Source organism: Rousettus aegyptiacus, unplaced genomic scaffold (genome assembly GCF_014176215.1).
Source record: "Rousettus aegyptiacus isolate mRouAeg1 unplaced genomic scaffold, mRouAeg1.p scaffold_m13_p_9, whole genome shotgun sequence".
NCBI lineage: Eukaryota > Metazoa > Chordata > Mammalia > Chiroptera > Pteropodidae > Rousettus > Rousettus aegyptiacus.
The window spans coordinates 68339674-68355382 of NW_023416312.1; the positions used below are offsets into that span (position 1 = coordinate 68339674).

The 15709-nt window shown below is 39.1% G+C and overlaps 1 protein-coding gene across 1 annotated transcript in view; it reads right to left on the reverse strand.

Annotated features, from left to right (window-relative positions):
* The window catches only part of AMOT (angiomotin), a 67452-nt gene that overhangs the window by 49432 nt on the left and 2311 nt on the right, over positions 1-15709 (reverse strand). The window contains exons 2-4 of the mRNA XM_016142753.2: positions 9997-10074; positions 3371-3519; positions 539-1472 (exon numbers count right to left, since the gene is read on the reverse strand). Coding sequence (XP_015998239.2) covers positions 539-1410 — 872 coding nt within the window. The 5' untranslated portion in view covers positions 1411-1472; positions 3371-3519; positions 9997-10074. The remainder of the gene's footprint in view (positions 1-538; positions 1473-3370; positions 3520-9996; positions 10075-15709) is intronic.

Consider the following 15709-nt stretch of genomic DNA (forward strand, 5'->3'; position numbering starts at 1 on the left):
AGTTACACTCTGAACTTGCACGTATATAGTTCCCCCCACAGTAATATCTGGGTATTTGTTTAGTGTCTGAAAGAAGCAGTAATTCTGCAGAAAGATGTGTTCACAAAAATATGTGATGAATTTTGTGGAAGGGAATAAGTAGAAGTGATAGGATATTCCAGACTAACTAAAGTCCAAGACAATTTGCTTCTGCTCCTCAAGGAAGGGCTTAATAACTCACCAGATGAGGAACAGTGACCCTTCCTTCAATATTCAAGGAGACAGGACAGTGAATAGCTACTGAAATTAAGTCTTGTGCTCCTGTTCATTCCTAGACAGCTGAGGCCAGTTCAACCTATAAAGTTATGGGAATATTAATACAGTGCTAATTATGGCTAGAAATTCAGATTGGTAGGAAATTTACTAATCAGAGGCCAGCCATGCATTGCAGAATCTATTATACCAAACACCTGTCCATTCCTTCCATTAAGATTTCCAACACACCGCAAAAGCTGGTTAGCGAGGAGGTCAGGAAATTACAGAAAGAGAACTCTCTTACCTGGCTGCTCCATACTCAGGGGGATGCTGATACCTCATCAGTTGCCCCTCTGGTCTCCCTGGCTGGTTCAGACGATGCTCACTATAGAAGTGCCCTGTCTCTTGGGCCTTGCACACTAGAGACTGGGGTGGCATGCCCTTGAAGGGATACTCTGGTGGGGGGCCTCGGTGTTCCATGCCCTTCAGGCTGTGCTGGCTGGGAGGTGGCCCTTGGGCCTTGTAGAACTCATTGGAACTTGTGGAATTCTTGTAGAGGTCATTGGGTTGTGGTGGGGAGAGAGGAGCACTGGTAACAGGTGGATGGGCCTTAACTCCACTGGTGGCCAGTGACATCTGCATTAGTCGTTCACTCAAAGAGCGGACATGCCCTTGCTTAAGGTCTCGGAGTCCTTCATCCTGGTGCATCTTCCCAGGATTGAGCCGCTGAACTGAAGGGCGTCCCTCAGTCCTCATCTTCTGATTGGTGACTCCAGTGACATAGAAAGCAGCTCCAACACTGGCATGCTGTTGGCCCCGAAAGTACTGTGATTGGACTTTGGCTTCTTCATAAGTTGGGAGTTCTTCATTATTCTGCATTCGAGGGGAAAGCTGCTTCTCCATGATGATGTTTTCTGACTGGATTTCCTGCCCCTGGGGTTCTTGTCGAGCAGCATGTGCCACAAGCTGTTGGTGGTGGTCCTGGGGACTCAACACATCATTCTGAGGACCTGGGTTCCCACTGCCACTGAGGAAAGGAGGGCCATTCCCTGTGGCTTGCTGGTGTATGGCAAGCAGGTTACGATTCTCATTAGGATTGCCATAGCGAAGCTGCTCTTGTAATAGACGCTGCAATACCGTGATTCCTCCACTTGGCTGTTCTTCAGAATTTCTCATCTCTATTGCTGGTGGTGCCTTGTGAAGAGAGAGAGAAATTGGGCACCTGGGCTGCCCTTGACCTAGGAAGGGGAAACAGGAAGCTTAACACCCAGTTGATGGATAAATCATTCCTCTAAAGGGGATGAAAATGGGTATTTGGGAGTAAGGATTCCATTGCAGTGACAAAACAGATAACTGAATCTAGAATTAACAGGTTAATTGCTGGCAACTTCTGGCTCTTGCATTGATATGATGAGGGACTTGGAGGCATAAGAGCTCTCTATTTTCTCTTTCATTTTTAGCATATGTTAAATATTCAATCTTGACTAACTCTTAAAAGATCTGGGCAAACCTGGAGCAGTCAAGTAGCGTGATCAGAGAAGGCAATTTTCCTAGGTCCTTTCAAGGTTCATCTCTCTGTATTCTATTTAAATTAAAAATCCAACTCTTATGGCTGTGGGAGAGGGGGGCAGGATGGTAGGGAGAAGCTACCCCATAGACAGTATCTGAAAAGTGGTTCGGCATGTGAAGAGAACTACAAAATGCCAAATAATAAGTAAAATAAATAAAAAGTGAAGAAAGCTTGGCTTGTACTAGATAGATATGATCCCTGCTTGATGTATATCATTTTCTCTGATCTCATAAAATTCTGAAATATATCTTTTTTAAAAAAGAAATCCTTTTTGTATTGTCCATTTTGAATGCTCCTTGGCTTAATAAGAGAAGGCCTTGGGATAATTGCTATTGACAGTCTCTCTTTCAACCATCCAGGAATTGTCTTTGAGATGTTGTTGCTGTTATTGTTGTTGTTGTTGTTGTTATTGTTGTTGTTGTTGTTGTGTAGGAGGAGCTTAAAGGGGAAACCCTCTTTCATTTGAAGTATGCCTCTGAGAGCATTTAGAAATTGAAAAATAAAAAGGTCATCCTTCTGGAAAGTGTATAATTACAACATACACCACCACCACCACCAATTCTTCTTAAGGAAGCAATATGGATTGAGTGAAACAGATACCCGTAGTAAGACAACTCAAGATTCAAATTATAAGCATTCCATGGGTGTATAGGGTAACCTAAGGAATTGATTCCTCTTTTCTTCTGTTCTCCAACCTGAAAATTGTAGTAGATGACCTCTCCGCTCCTCTCCTCTCCACTCCTCTCCTCTCCTTACTTTCTCTCTCTCTCTCTCTACCCCTGCCATGCTAAGTACTGTAATTCGATATTAATGTTCAATAATGAAACTTTCACTCTAAGGATCATAAGTAGTGTTAAAGAATTGGCATGATGTGACACCAAGTCACAATAGAGGTCAACCTAACCAGCCTCAGGTTCCTAGATGAGAACTCTGGAATCCTGGTTACTAGGCCCTGATTTCTACATTAAATAACCTCCAATCTCTCTGGCAACATGAGCTCCTTTCCTTTAGTCTTACAGGGAGTGATCCAGAAGATGTGTATGGTAGATGGAAAAAATCATCTTTCTTTTCATACTTCTTGCATGATTACTGCTACCTGGTTTTCTTATTGTATACAGCAGTTTGATCCCACAGTTAAAACCTTCCAAAACACCTTTTTAATCTCATTTATCATATTCTTTGGAGAAGTGAACACCAAGAAGCTGAGCAACCTGCCCTCTAGTCTTCTTTTCCTTCTTCCCAGAGACCCTCATGGACTCTTGTCTTTGAACTGTCAGATTGGTATTTTCCAATAAGGTGACATATAAAGCTCTTTTGCTGCCCGAAACTGGAAAGATGACTACCAAACTACTTTTCCTTCCTCAAAAAAAAAAATGGAAATGAGAGCAGGTATGGTTACAATAAAATCACTTGTAAACCCGCCTTGCAAGGCAGGGAAATCCAGACATTGAGCTGCCCCAGACCCTGAAGAGTAGACCACCCCCTCCCATCCCACACCCACCCCACTCTGCACGCACAGGCTCACACATACACACAAGCACACATGCACACACCAATGGTCCATACCTATTTCTGCTTTCTTTCAGGCTTAAAGCCTTGATCAGGATAGGGAATTCTTGCTTATGAGCAGCTCCAGAAACCGCAACGGCAGATTCCCTCTACCCTAACACTCAGGTTCAGGGTAAGCGCCGCCAAGAGTCCAACCACTGGTCACTCTGAAATGTTCAGGAGGGGGAGGGAGGGAGAAATAAAAATGTTGTTTCTATTTTGCCACCAATGGCCAACAGTTAACCAAACCAGTCCTTCCAATGGAATGACTTGTCCTCCCATGTGCTTGCCTTTTATATGAGTGGCAGTGTCCATTTATACCAGGAGAAAAAGAAACCTCACCATCCAGCAGTGTGTTCAGAGGGTTGGCCAGTCTCCAGGGAGTGGAAATGTTTAGGTCTGAGACTGGAAAAGATTGCTGTTCTAGAGTTACACTTCCAAAAAGTTGCTACTTCCATTCTGAGTTGGAATTGTGGGTGATGACAAAAGCCACAAAACTGTCATCTTTAGGGTGCGATCTTTAAAATGCTATCAATAGAAGGGCAGGTGAGTAAGGCTCCCTGCCTAGACCCCAGAAGGAAAGGCAGTCATCAGAATGTAGGTTTTTGGTCAAGGATAGAATGCTCAGTGAAACTCTCAATTTAACTGCCACAGCCTCAGATGGGCAGAAGAAAACTCACACTCCTTTTTAACCAAGTTACTAAGTACTTATTGCATGCTGGCTATTTCAGACATTGCCAGCCTCATGCTAAACAAAATGAGGAATACAAAACACACACAACATGTAATTCTTGTCCTCATAGATTTAACAATCTGATCAATGGTCCATCCATTCTTACCAGAGTAGCAAAGGCAATTGCCATTCTCAATGCATAGCAGCAACTCTCCGTCTTCAAGGAGAAGATGCCACTGCTTGCTTTCTCAGCACTTCCACTTCCCCAGTATCTCCACAAAAGGAAAAAAAAAACTAGACTCACACTATAGAAACTAGCTGCAAACACCCACCACATATGGATTTGAGTGGGGAAAATCTCATTTCTAATTACCGCTTTGACCTTCTGAAAAGGCCTGTAGTTCCAACCAAAATGGTTACCAAACTGAGGAATTTGTGTTTAGGTGAGATGTACGTGATCCACATTCCTATCTTCCATCCTAGCTTAGCCATGACTCACTCATATCACTTAAAGAAAAAAGGCTTTAATCTGCACCAGAGACACCGTTTGAGAGGCAATGCAATGCAAAGAAAGCACACAAGCACCTCTTTATTTTGGGGGCATGTCCAAAATATCTAAGTTAAAAGGAATCCACAAAACCACACAGTGATTAATTTAACATCATTTCCTTGCAATGTTGCCAAAAATAAAGTGATCAGATACAGAGTGAACAGACATGGAAATTTGTCTTTCCATCTTGTTTCAGCCCAACGTGTAATCACAATAAAAAATGAAACCATCTCCAATCTGCAAAGTAATTATTTTGGGGCGTCTCCCCTAATTTCAAAGAGAGGACCAACTTCTAACCGGAATCAAAGATGGATTATTTAAGAGTTATGGTAAATAACCACCATGCTTCTATTATCTAATTCTGAACAAAATAGTTTTCTTTTTCTTTTTAACTGAAACACATGGAAAACAGTCCAAGGCTTTTAAATTTGAAACCCTTTAGAGAAACCATCATACAACTATTTGCCAGTACTATTGAGATTCTTCATGTGGACTTTGACTGGCTTTGCTCCTGACACCCAGCTCCTAAAAAAAAAAAAAGCAAAATAAAACAAATTTAAAAAAACACTTTACTGTCCAAAGTCTTGCTCTCTTCCATCAATTTTGTCCTCTGTCTTTCATATCCTTTTCAAAACCCCAAATCATTTTATGTCAATGGGACACATACAGATTGTTTCTCTCCACCTCCCCACCCCCTGGCCTTTCTTGTTTCTGTTTAAAAGAAGAAATCTAAGAAAAAAGCTTTGCAGACTTCTCTCCAGTTTCCTGATTGTTTTCTTAGAACTTATGTTCACCTACATGTTGAGTCACATAAAAAGGAAAACACTATTCCATTTACTTATTAGAGAAAAGAAAGGAAAATATCCCTTGTCTCATGCACAAGAACTAAAATAGTATGAACTCTGCAACCTTTAATTTGCCCATAGCTTTAATCACACCACTGTCAGAGGTCTGACATCATCCTCAATCAATGAAATAACCTTGTTTCTCCTGGATAAACAGACTGTCCCTGAGGATATTTAAAAGGGGAAGAAAGGATATTTGTGGTTCTCTCTGTAAAAATGCGATTTGGATCTATATATTCGACTCTTCTGTAATAACAACAGGGCAGCAAAGCCGAGCTAAATTCTTACTCCATTTGCAGTCATTGGCCTCTCTCCTAGTATACCTGGAAGGTTGAGCCAAAACACATTACTGAGAGTTCCAGATATTTCCAAGCCAAGTCCCAGAAAATCAAAATTGCAAGGCAGCTGGAGCAGACCAAATTCCCACCCTTCAAATACATTTTGAAACATGCTTGTAAGGTCTTCTTTCTATCCCTTCTATCTCCTCCTCCTATTCTGCCCCCACCCATCACTGCACCAACCAAAATGAGGAATCTAAGTTTAGGAAACCTGTTTCTCTGCTAAATCTTGGCCAACTTGTTTCATACAATTTTACTTCCAGCTAAATGGAAAAGAGCCAGTTCACTTTTCCCTACCTCTACATGCATATATTCGTGCATAAAACAAACACACACAGACACATAGACACATAAACACACACACACAAACACACACACACACACACACGCACACACACACACCCTCACACACAAAGAGAAAGGCAAAAATGGCCCACTGAGTTCTCTAGTGTCCTCTTAGGTTGGTCCATATTGTGGCCCAAAGCATCCTAGGGAACACCTTTCCCAACAGTTTTTCAACCCAGGACACTAATTTACTTTCTTTGGGAGGTAAGAAACATTAATCCTTTTGCCGGTTATCCCTAAACTTTCCATGGGAAATGGGGCTGGCTATATAAACACCATAATTATGAACCTGGACTTAGAGTCACTCTGTCCAAGTTCAAATCCTAGATCTATGGCTTACTAACTGACCTCATGCACGTCTCTTGACCTCACCAAGTCTCAATTTCATCATCTGCCAAATAGGGATAACAGTTCTCATACCTCATGGGGTTGTTATAAAGATGAAGGGAGGTAATCCATGTAAAATGTAAGCACAGAGCCTGGCACACAGTAAAAGCTCAATAAGAGTTAGCTATTATTATTTTAAAGTGGCCTTTTCTAGAAGGGTGCAGTAATTTTATTAAGTAGAGTCGTTTTTATAAAACCTTTATTTGAAACTCAGTGTTTTATACAGGGGTCCTTAAATCAGAAAAGGTTAAAACTAGACTTGTGGAAGACTATTTAGTGGTCCTACCTCCTCTTTTTACAGATGAGATGCCACACCTTAAAAGGGGTAAGAGCCTGTACCAGAATGCAAGTTTTATTACTCCTAGGGCCATAGTTCTTCCACTACAATATATTATCTAGCACATTAGCTTGTACATAGAAGATGCTTAATAAGTATTTATTAAATTCAACTGACTCCAGTTTTAAGAGACTATACACCCAGATTAATGGTACCACCAATTTTTCAATTCCATTGGAAGTAAAATGATAATGGCAGAGGGAAAGTCCAAAGAAGTGAGAGGGATGGGTTTAGTTAGAAGTATAACAGAAGACCTTTACAAAATCTCTCCTCTTTAGGCCAAGAGATGCAGGTAAGTCATAGAGTAACATGAACATCTACTTATCAATCTTTCCAGGCCCCTGTTCTATGTCTTGTCTTCATCATAACAATGGCATTTACTTAAGTCCAGCACTAGTTTAAGAAAAAGCTTTGAGTTGGCCCCACCTATTTGTTCCTATCTCTACCTCTATCTAGATCAGGTTGGAAAATTATTTTGAGAACTACATTTCTTGGTATTTCCAATTTACTGAGGATAACTGTTAGTTATCTGTTTCTGAGATGGCAGTTCAAAGGTTTGATCAATTTGGTCCTAGTTTTACTTTTCTGTACTCTAAAGCAATTAAGTTCACCATGCTAATATGCAAAAGTGATTAAATCTAAAATGTACGTGAGCAATGAAATAATGGGTAACAAAGAGACTCTTACTGCCACCATTCTTCCACCTCCCTCCACACATACCCATTCCAAGGAAGGAATAAATAGTTCACTCCATCACATCCCATTTCTTCTTGCCTCAGAAAAAGTATAGGCAGTCCATGAAAACAGATTGAGCATAACCGAGAAACGTTTAAGAATATACCTAGAAGCTTCTGCTTTACCTATATCCTATCTTCAGTGGCAGACTACCCACTTTTGGTTTTTTTTTATTTTTACTTTCTTACAAGTAATATAAGCACAATATGCAAATATTTATAACAAAAGGAAACAATCATTCATAATCCCAGCACCTCAACACAAACACTGTTAGTATTATAGACTATTTCCTTTAGTTTTTTCTTTGTGCATTTGTGTTTTTACAAAGCAATGAAATATGAATGCACATATAATTTTGGGTCCTACATTTCATTTTATCATAAGCACTTTATCCATGTTATCATATATACTTCATAACAAGCATTGCAATGGCTGTGTAAATAAATGAGTATATTAAGATTCAATTATCAATTCTCCAATTGTTAAGACATTTAAATTGCTTTAAATTTTATTCTAGTTTAAATAATGTCATAAAAACATATTTTTGATTTAGCCAGTTTTTCAGTATTTTGGATAGTTTCCTAATGATAGGAACACAGAAGCGAAATTAATGGGTCAAAGAGCATGAATGTTTTTAGACAGCCCACTAAAAAATAAAACTAGCAAAACATCAACGTCCCATGAAATCTCTCCTTCATTTAATGAAAAGTTCTTTTGCTCCCAATTTTCCACCAGGGCAGAGCAGGACTCCTAGGAGGGAAAGAAGTCAAAAGAAGTAGTGTAGTATCCCAGTGGCTTGCAAAATGTCAGAGTGGAATGTAGGCTCCCTCTGTGAATCCAGCTTGTATACACTTGCCCCAAATTGCCACCAGGCCAAGAAGCTAATTAGTAAAAGCATCAGGTGGGTGAGAACAGGTTCATGGCCTATAATGGCTTATATGTTTCATTTTTACCCTTAGAAAGATCTGACAGTCAGCCTAAAAACATTCAGTTCTTGGGACTTGATCTACTACATTCTCAGAATTAAATTTATTAGCTTTCAGATTCCAATCTTCAATATATTTTAAAGGGTATTTTGCTGTACAGAACTAAGTATGCATAACCAATGAGCCTGTGTGTGTACCTCTATTTTTCAGCCACGATTAAGGAGGCATATTTAAGGTCAGCCCTCTTTAATAGTATATGGCTAAATGGCACCTGTCTTAAGTGGTCAATGTGTTATAGAAAGAGGTTTATTGGCAGACCCAACCATAAAAGTCATCCAGTCCTAAGGCAAGGGAGGCCAACAGGCCAGAGATGCCTCTGGCTTAGCAAGAGTAGACAGAACAGGCATTTCTTTCTGGGTTGCTTAGAACTCTCAGAGGAGAGCAGTACTTTCCACCATCTCTTTGAAGGTTTTTTTCCTAATTGTCCATCTTCCCCCTGACCCCAACTCTCTTCAATAAGCAAAAGTATTTTTTTCTCCTCAGTGTTTCTACTGAACTTTATGTACATCTCTATTAGAGCTCTTATCACAATGTATTTTCCACAAACATTTATTAAGCACTAAACTATAGCCAGGCACTGTACAGGTCATAGAGTGGATGAGAGAGAGAGAGAGAGAGAGAGAGGGAGAGAGAGAGAAATAAAACAGAGTCCAGTCCTCAAGGAGTTCCCAGTCAAGCAGAGGGGGCACAATCTAACAGGAAACCAGAGGTGTGATCAGATATCTCTGGCAACACAGAGGACCCTGCAAAAAACTCTGGGACACCTGAGCAAAGACCTATGAGTTAAGTAGGAGACATAGAATCTGATCGACAACTTGATGCTAGGGAAGTTGGAAAGGGAGGAGTCAAATATAGGTTGAGATATATCTTTGGAAATCATTAGCATATGGATAATAGCTAAGGTCAACCAGTGGGCTGGATCATATATAGTAGGAGCAGAATGGAACCAAGTGTGAAACTAAGAATAGGTCCCTGAAAACACTGAGAAAGGGTCAGGTACTTTGCAAATGTGGAAGTGAGAGAGAAATTCCTTTATTTACCCCATGGCTCTCCACCCTTTCCCATATGCCTTCAATCTAGACCTTGGAGTACACTGCTCCAGGAACAGAAGTCCCAGTTACAATGCAGAAAGAAAATAAGAAGTTAATTCTTGTCTTGTAAGCTTCTAAGTACTGAGGCATAAATTACTGTAATAGGTTGAGCCAGAAATTGAAGTTGCTAGACTGCAAGATCTTAAGAGGGCATGGGCTGGGTGCAAGCTTTTTCTCTGTATCATTTCCAACAGCTAAAACATTAATTGGTACATAAAATATGCTTAATAATTGCATATATATATATATATATAATAACTGCACATAAATCACAACTTCTAAAAGACTTTGCTAGAGGCCACAGAAAGAGAAGAAAAGGAATATAAGACAGGATAGCAGGAACGATAATACTATTACCTTTAGTTTCTCAGCCTTTCTTCTAAGGAGACAAGAGCTCTTTCACTTCTGTTATCTTATTTGTCCTTCTCAGCAGCTCTGTGAGGAAATAAAAGCTGATGTGATTAATTCCATTTTACAACAGCAGAAGTTTAAGTCCAGAACAGATAGCTAATGATAACTAATTTGACCAAGGTTTCACTGTGGTTCACTGGTGGGGCCAGGATAAGGACCTGGGTCTTGTGATTTCCTGCCCTGTGTTGGGTTACTAGACAAAAACCTCTACAGAACTGACTCTCCAGTTTGCAAGAGAGCAGTTTACAAGTGAAATTCATTAGGAAAGCAGATTCCCTCAGGACTCCAACAGTATCTTGAGCAAGCCAGTGCACTGCACCTATAAGAAAATACCTAAGGTTTCCCCTCACCAACACTGGAATAGCTAAGTATAATTTACAGTGGTGCTCCACTAACATAATTTTTGTTGTTCCCCTTTTTTGAAGGGAGATCCGGTTGCCTTCAGTCTGGTTTTTGTGTCTGAGTGGGGCTCAGGTGCTGACTGTAGGTGTGGCATCCAGCAGGTGCATGGATAGGAGCCAGCGTTTCATATCTTCATACCAAAGGGCCTGAATCACTCCCCAAAGTCAGCCCCTCCTCCTCCTGCTTATTTGCAAGTCCCAACAACCTGTCTTGACTGAGTTGCTGTTGCAAAACTAAATTTAGATCCTATCTTCCACAGAAGGACTAGGGTGAAATCAGTTAAGCTACAATTCATATAATCCAGGCAACTTTCCCACTTTCTAGAACTAGCGCAGGCATATGCTGCAGGTATAGCGTCAGAGAATATATGTAAAGAATGACTGTCCTAGTCATTCTAAGGAAAATTGAGGACCATAACAGACCCATATTACATAGTTAGCATTTATTATATTACGAATTGCCCTGAAACCTCAGGAGTAAGTATTCATTTCCCTAAAACAGACAGAGTACAGTAGAAAAAAATGTGCTAGGAATCCTGCACTCCAGTTCCCATAATAAATACTTTTCTGCAGGTTTCCAAGGGAGAACTGTTTAGCCTAGTCACAAAAAGTACCAGGTCAGGAAAGTCATCACATTGCCCTAACGAATGCATGAAAGTCTGAGGCAAACAGAATGTTCTTGGGAGTAAAGGGGGTCATCAAAATTTTCTTAGCTCCTAAAATTGTTTGCTTTTAAAAATTTCCTCTCCTAAACACACATATACACACACACAATTATAAAAGAAAAAACAAATGTTACCTTAATAAAATGATTTATTGTTATTCTTTGTTTTTCTCCACTTCATACAGGGAACTCAAATTAATAAGCTTTCATTTACAGCCCATGATCTAGAAAGTAAAACGCTACTAAACTAAAATGCGATCACTGTACATAAACAGAGTGGAACAAAAATCTGAAAAACTTGAAAACCTAAATGTAATAAGAGGAAATTAGATTTCTTCAAAATGGCCAATCTAAATAATTTCTCCATCTGTGATTTTTATCTTAGTTTGCTATCACATGGAAAAAATGTCATTAATTCAATGCAAATCCATGCCCCTTGAAAACAACCCAAATGAGTAAGTGATGTACTAATTAGCTTCCTAATAGGGAAGGTTTTAATTGAACTATTCTATAACAACCTTCATCAAAGTTTCCAGGGCAACTTCATAAAAGGATGTCAAACCTGGCCCATATTTTTATCCCCTTAAAAATAATTCTGAATGCACAGAAACACAGAAAGCTTATTTCTCTTCAGTGCTGTTAACAGTCAGGCCACTACATTATCTGATGTCAGCAATCCCCTTCCCACAAATATTCCAAGTATGCACCACCGTCATTCTCCTTTCAATTATGTGGTTTCTCTGCTCCTTTACTGATTGAGTCCAGGCCTCTCAGATAATGAGAAGCATGTGCAAGGAAAATGTGCTCTTAAAAAACACATATATCAGTTGCATCTGCATTATGAAGGCAGGGAGAGATCATTTGTTCATATCAAAAGAATCAAAATGTAAAGTTTGCTATGGGTTATACAAAGGGGAAAGAAAAGATCAGCATCAATGCCTAAGGTTGGGAGGGGGCAGTTATTGCAATCTTGAACAACACCAATAAGAATTAGGGAGACTTCATCAAAAAAAAACCCCACAACATTAACAGCTTTGCCACATTAATATTTAATGTTATCTTAATGTTGCTTTGGGGGGGGTATTTAAGTCATGACATACATATGGAAATGAGCCACGAATTGTACAGCAAGCATAAATATTCCATCATTAATAAAAACCAACTGTGTATAAAACACCACAATAGCTGGGTTTCAGTTACTGGCTATCATCAGTATGTGTCACAAGCAAATATTACTCAAAACTTTCTCCCTTGAAATACACACACACACACACACACACACACACACACAGATAGACACACGTAGAAATTTGCTTTACTCTTTAATCTTCTGGAAGAGCTTTGAATAACCTCACTAATCTCCACGGCGCGTTTCAACTAGTGTCTCTTTCTGAAGCTATTTTTCATCATCCTGTCAGATGCCAGTGTCCTCTTAATAGAACTTCAATTTACCACATAGAATGAAAATATTTATTTTTTTAAGAACCAAGAGAGTCAATAAAAAAAAAATTGCTACAATCAATTATAGTTGGTAAAGCAACAAAACACCAAGGGCCATGTATGTTAAATGAAAGCAAAGCTCATTAAAAGTCAACACCTGCTCAGGACCCTATAATAAACCTGCTCTGCCATCATACAAACATACACCTTTCATTCAATGACCTCAAATCATGTGCCCAATATGAAACACGCCTAAACACCTCTGTGAAGTATTAATATCCTTGCTTCCCAGAAGGGTAACCGAAACTCAGAGTAGCTAATTCATTTACTCTTGGTCACATGACCAGAAGGGCAGAGAAACTCAGATCCCGGCTTCATGTCACACAGTCTAATGATATTTCATGGAGCTGAGGCAATAGTGAAAATGACCTGACACATGCCAAGGACAGCCTATAAAGTTAAAAAGCAAATTTTCAAAAATTACCTTAGGAAATATTAGCAAATATATCCATTGCATTTTCCACATGAACATATATCATTAAAAAAAAAGTCCCTGTACAGAACTTAGTACTAAGTACTAAAAACCTGTACTTTACTTTTCTATTCTAGTTAAAGAAATTTAATCTAATTTACGATGAGCCACCGGTTTCCAGGAATGAGTCCATCTAAACTGGAGATCATACATATGTTATATCTTGAAATCAAAGGAAAATTAAAGAACCATGTAACTGAATTTTCACTATATGATGAAGACCTCAAACAAAAAAAAAACTCATTATGTTTTGGTTATACTGCTACACCTACATGTTTTTATTTAATTGTCTAAGATCCTTAGTTCCCTTATTATTTTTTGTCTAATTTAAACATATTATTTTCTAAGCTATAAAACAAAACATTTGTGTTTTCCTGCTTTTCCTTTCTTGTTTGGGAGATTTAATTGTTTACCCAAATTTGTACTCTCTTGATGGGATATCATGATACAGTGAATTGAGAATCATTGCTAATGATTTAAGCAAAGTAAGCAGTGAACCCTAGTTTTCTTCTTACTTAAAAAGAATGAGTAGGGGGGTGACAGGAGGTCAAGGGAACAGAAGTAACAGTGTCACTAGATACATGAACATCCCTAAATCATACAAAGGATTGAGGTATTACTTATTAAATTTGTTAGTCTTTTCTGGCATTTGAGGAACAAATATATGTGATTCTTCATGTGTAACTCGGTCAGATTCTGACTTCATTCCTCCACACGAGTTTACAAAGATAAGTCTTAGGTGGGCTCTTATTTAAAAACGACAGTGGACATTTTTATGACTCTACGTAAAATTCATGTAAGTACAGAAAAAAGGACTGAAAGGAATAAGGAAAAATGAAAACAGGTGATATTTTCCAGTGATGGGATTCTTAATGAAGTTTTGAGCAGGGTCTTGGCTTTTTAATTCAGTACGTTGTTAAAATGCAACACACAATGCATGTACTTTTATATATCTTTACAGGCATCAATTAATATATATTTGATAATGCGATGGTGTACTTCATTCTATTAGGAGTCACTCAAATTCACACCAGAAACTAAAGCCTAGGAAGAGAACCATAAACTTTTAAGAACTGGTTCTCAAAATCACCCTGTCAGACCCTCACAAATTACAGAAGAGAAAACTTGCCAAGGGTGGCCAACTGAATTAGAGGTGGGTGAAGAGCCCAGGTCCCTCTCACCAATAAGCTCACTAGAAAAGCTTATCAAATATTCTTCTACTTAAAATGGCATCGGTTGCTGTTATTTACCAACAATTTTCTGTATCCTTGGACTATTTGAATATAATAACTAGAATTGTTTTGTTTTTCATCTATATGAGATAGAGAGTCCCATCTTTAGACTTACCAAAATCTGTGAAGTATGATTCCAGAAAATCAAACTAGCTTCCTTCTACAAGTATTGTAGCCTGGGGCTGAATGTGGCCAGCATTAGTACAAGCCAGAATGATTTAGACAATTAATTCCATCCCATGCAACAAAAAGATTTCAAAAGCCAAATAATGGCCTCACTTAACTAAAGTGAAAATTATTACAACAAAATTTTAATATCTTCCTTTATGCAATAAATATGTTTTTGAGAAGGCCCAGTTATAGTGGATTTTTATATATCAAGTTATAGCTCAAAGGCACTTAACTAGGAAAGCTAATTTTTTCAAAGAAACCTGTAGTGTATTCTTTTATAAAACAAGTGATCTCCTATTTTTCTTCTTTTTCCTTTTCTTTAGTTCAGATTTTCTGTGTAGTGAATGGAAGGGTTGACTTCCCTCCTTTTCTGGGTTAAAAGAGGTCTGGAGCCCACTATGGAGCAGAATAATACAGTATTAGCAGCCAAATTCTAACCTTTGACTTGGAAGTGAGACCCTAGATTTTAACCCAAAGTCTACAAAAAGCAGCAAGGAAGGAAGAAATAAGACTAACGACAACATGTCATAATAAACCACCAACAAAAAAAATTCCTGGGAACAGGAAATCAATGGAGCATAATTTTAAGAAATTGGTTAGTCTCACGCTAATTAACTTGTCAAGCAAACCTCCAAACCCACTGAATCCATTGGGGAGGGGTGCTGTAATAGATTTGAGAACATTTACCCACTTCCCATCCTAAAAGGCTCAGCCACGACCACACACACACACCTCTGTTTACCCCTCTCAGTGGCTTTAAGCTGGGCTTAATGGGTGCAAAGGACAATTTCTTTCAGACAATCCCTAAGAAAAGACTGTTCTCATGCATTCCAAATGCTCAGTCTCCATGGAGGAGGCTACCTGGTCACAAGCATTTCCCAACATGGAATGCACCCTCTACTCCTCTTCATTGGTAACCCTCTACCACCACCACCAACAACAAAACTTCTAACCATCTAGAGGATTTGGGGGGACTTATATTTTGGCGGGGGGGAGGAAAAGAAATCTTAAGAGGGGAGTTGGAGAGTATGAGAAAGTCCTCTTGCTGCCAAATGGGAAAAAAAGGCCTTAAAAAGCTGGATCAAAGGAAGAAAGGAGGATGGGGAAGAAGAGCTACTTAATTACAGTGACACCCTTTTAAAGTAGGCACAGGGCCCGAGAGAAGGCTCTTTGGAGAGGCACAGAAGCAGATGTATCCACTTAGAGTTCTGGCACTGAA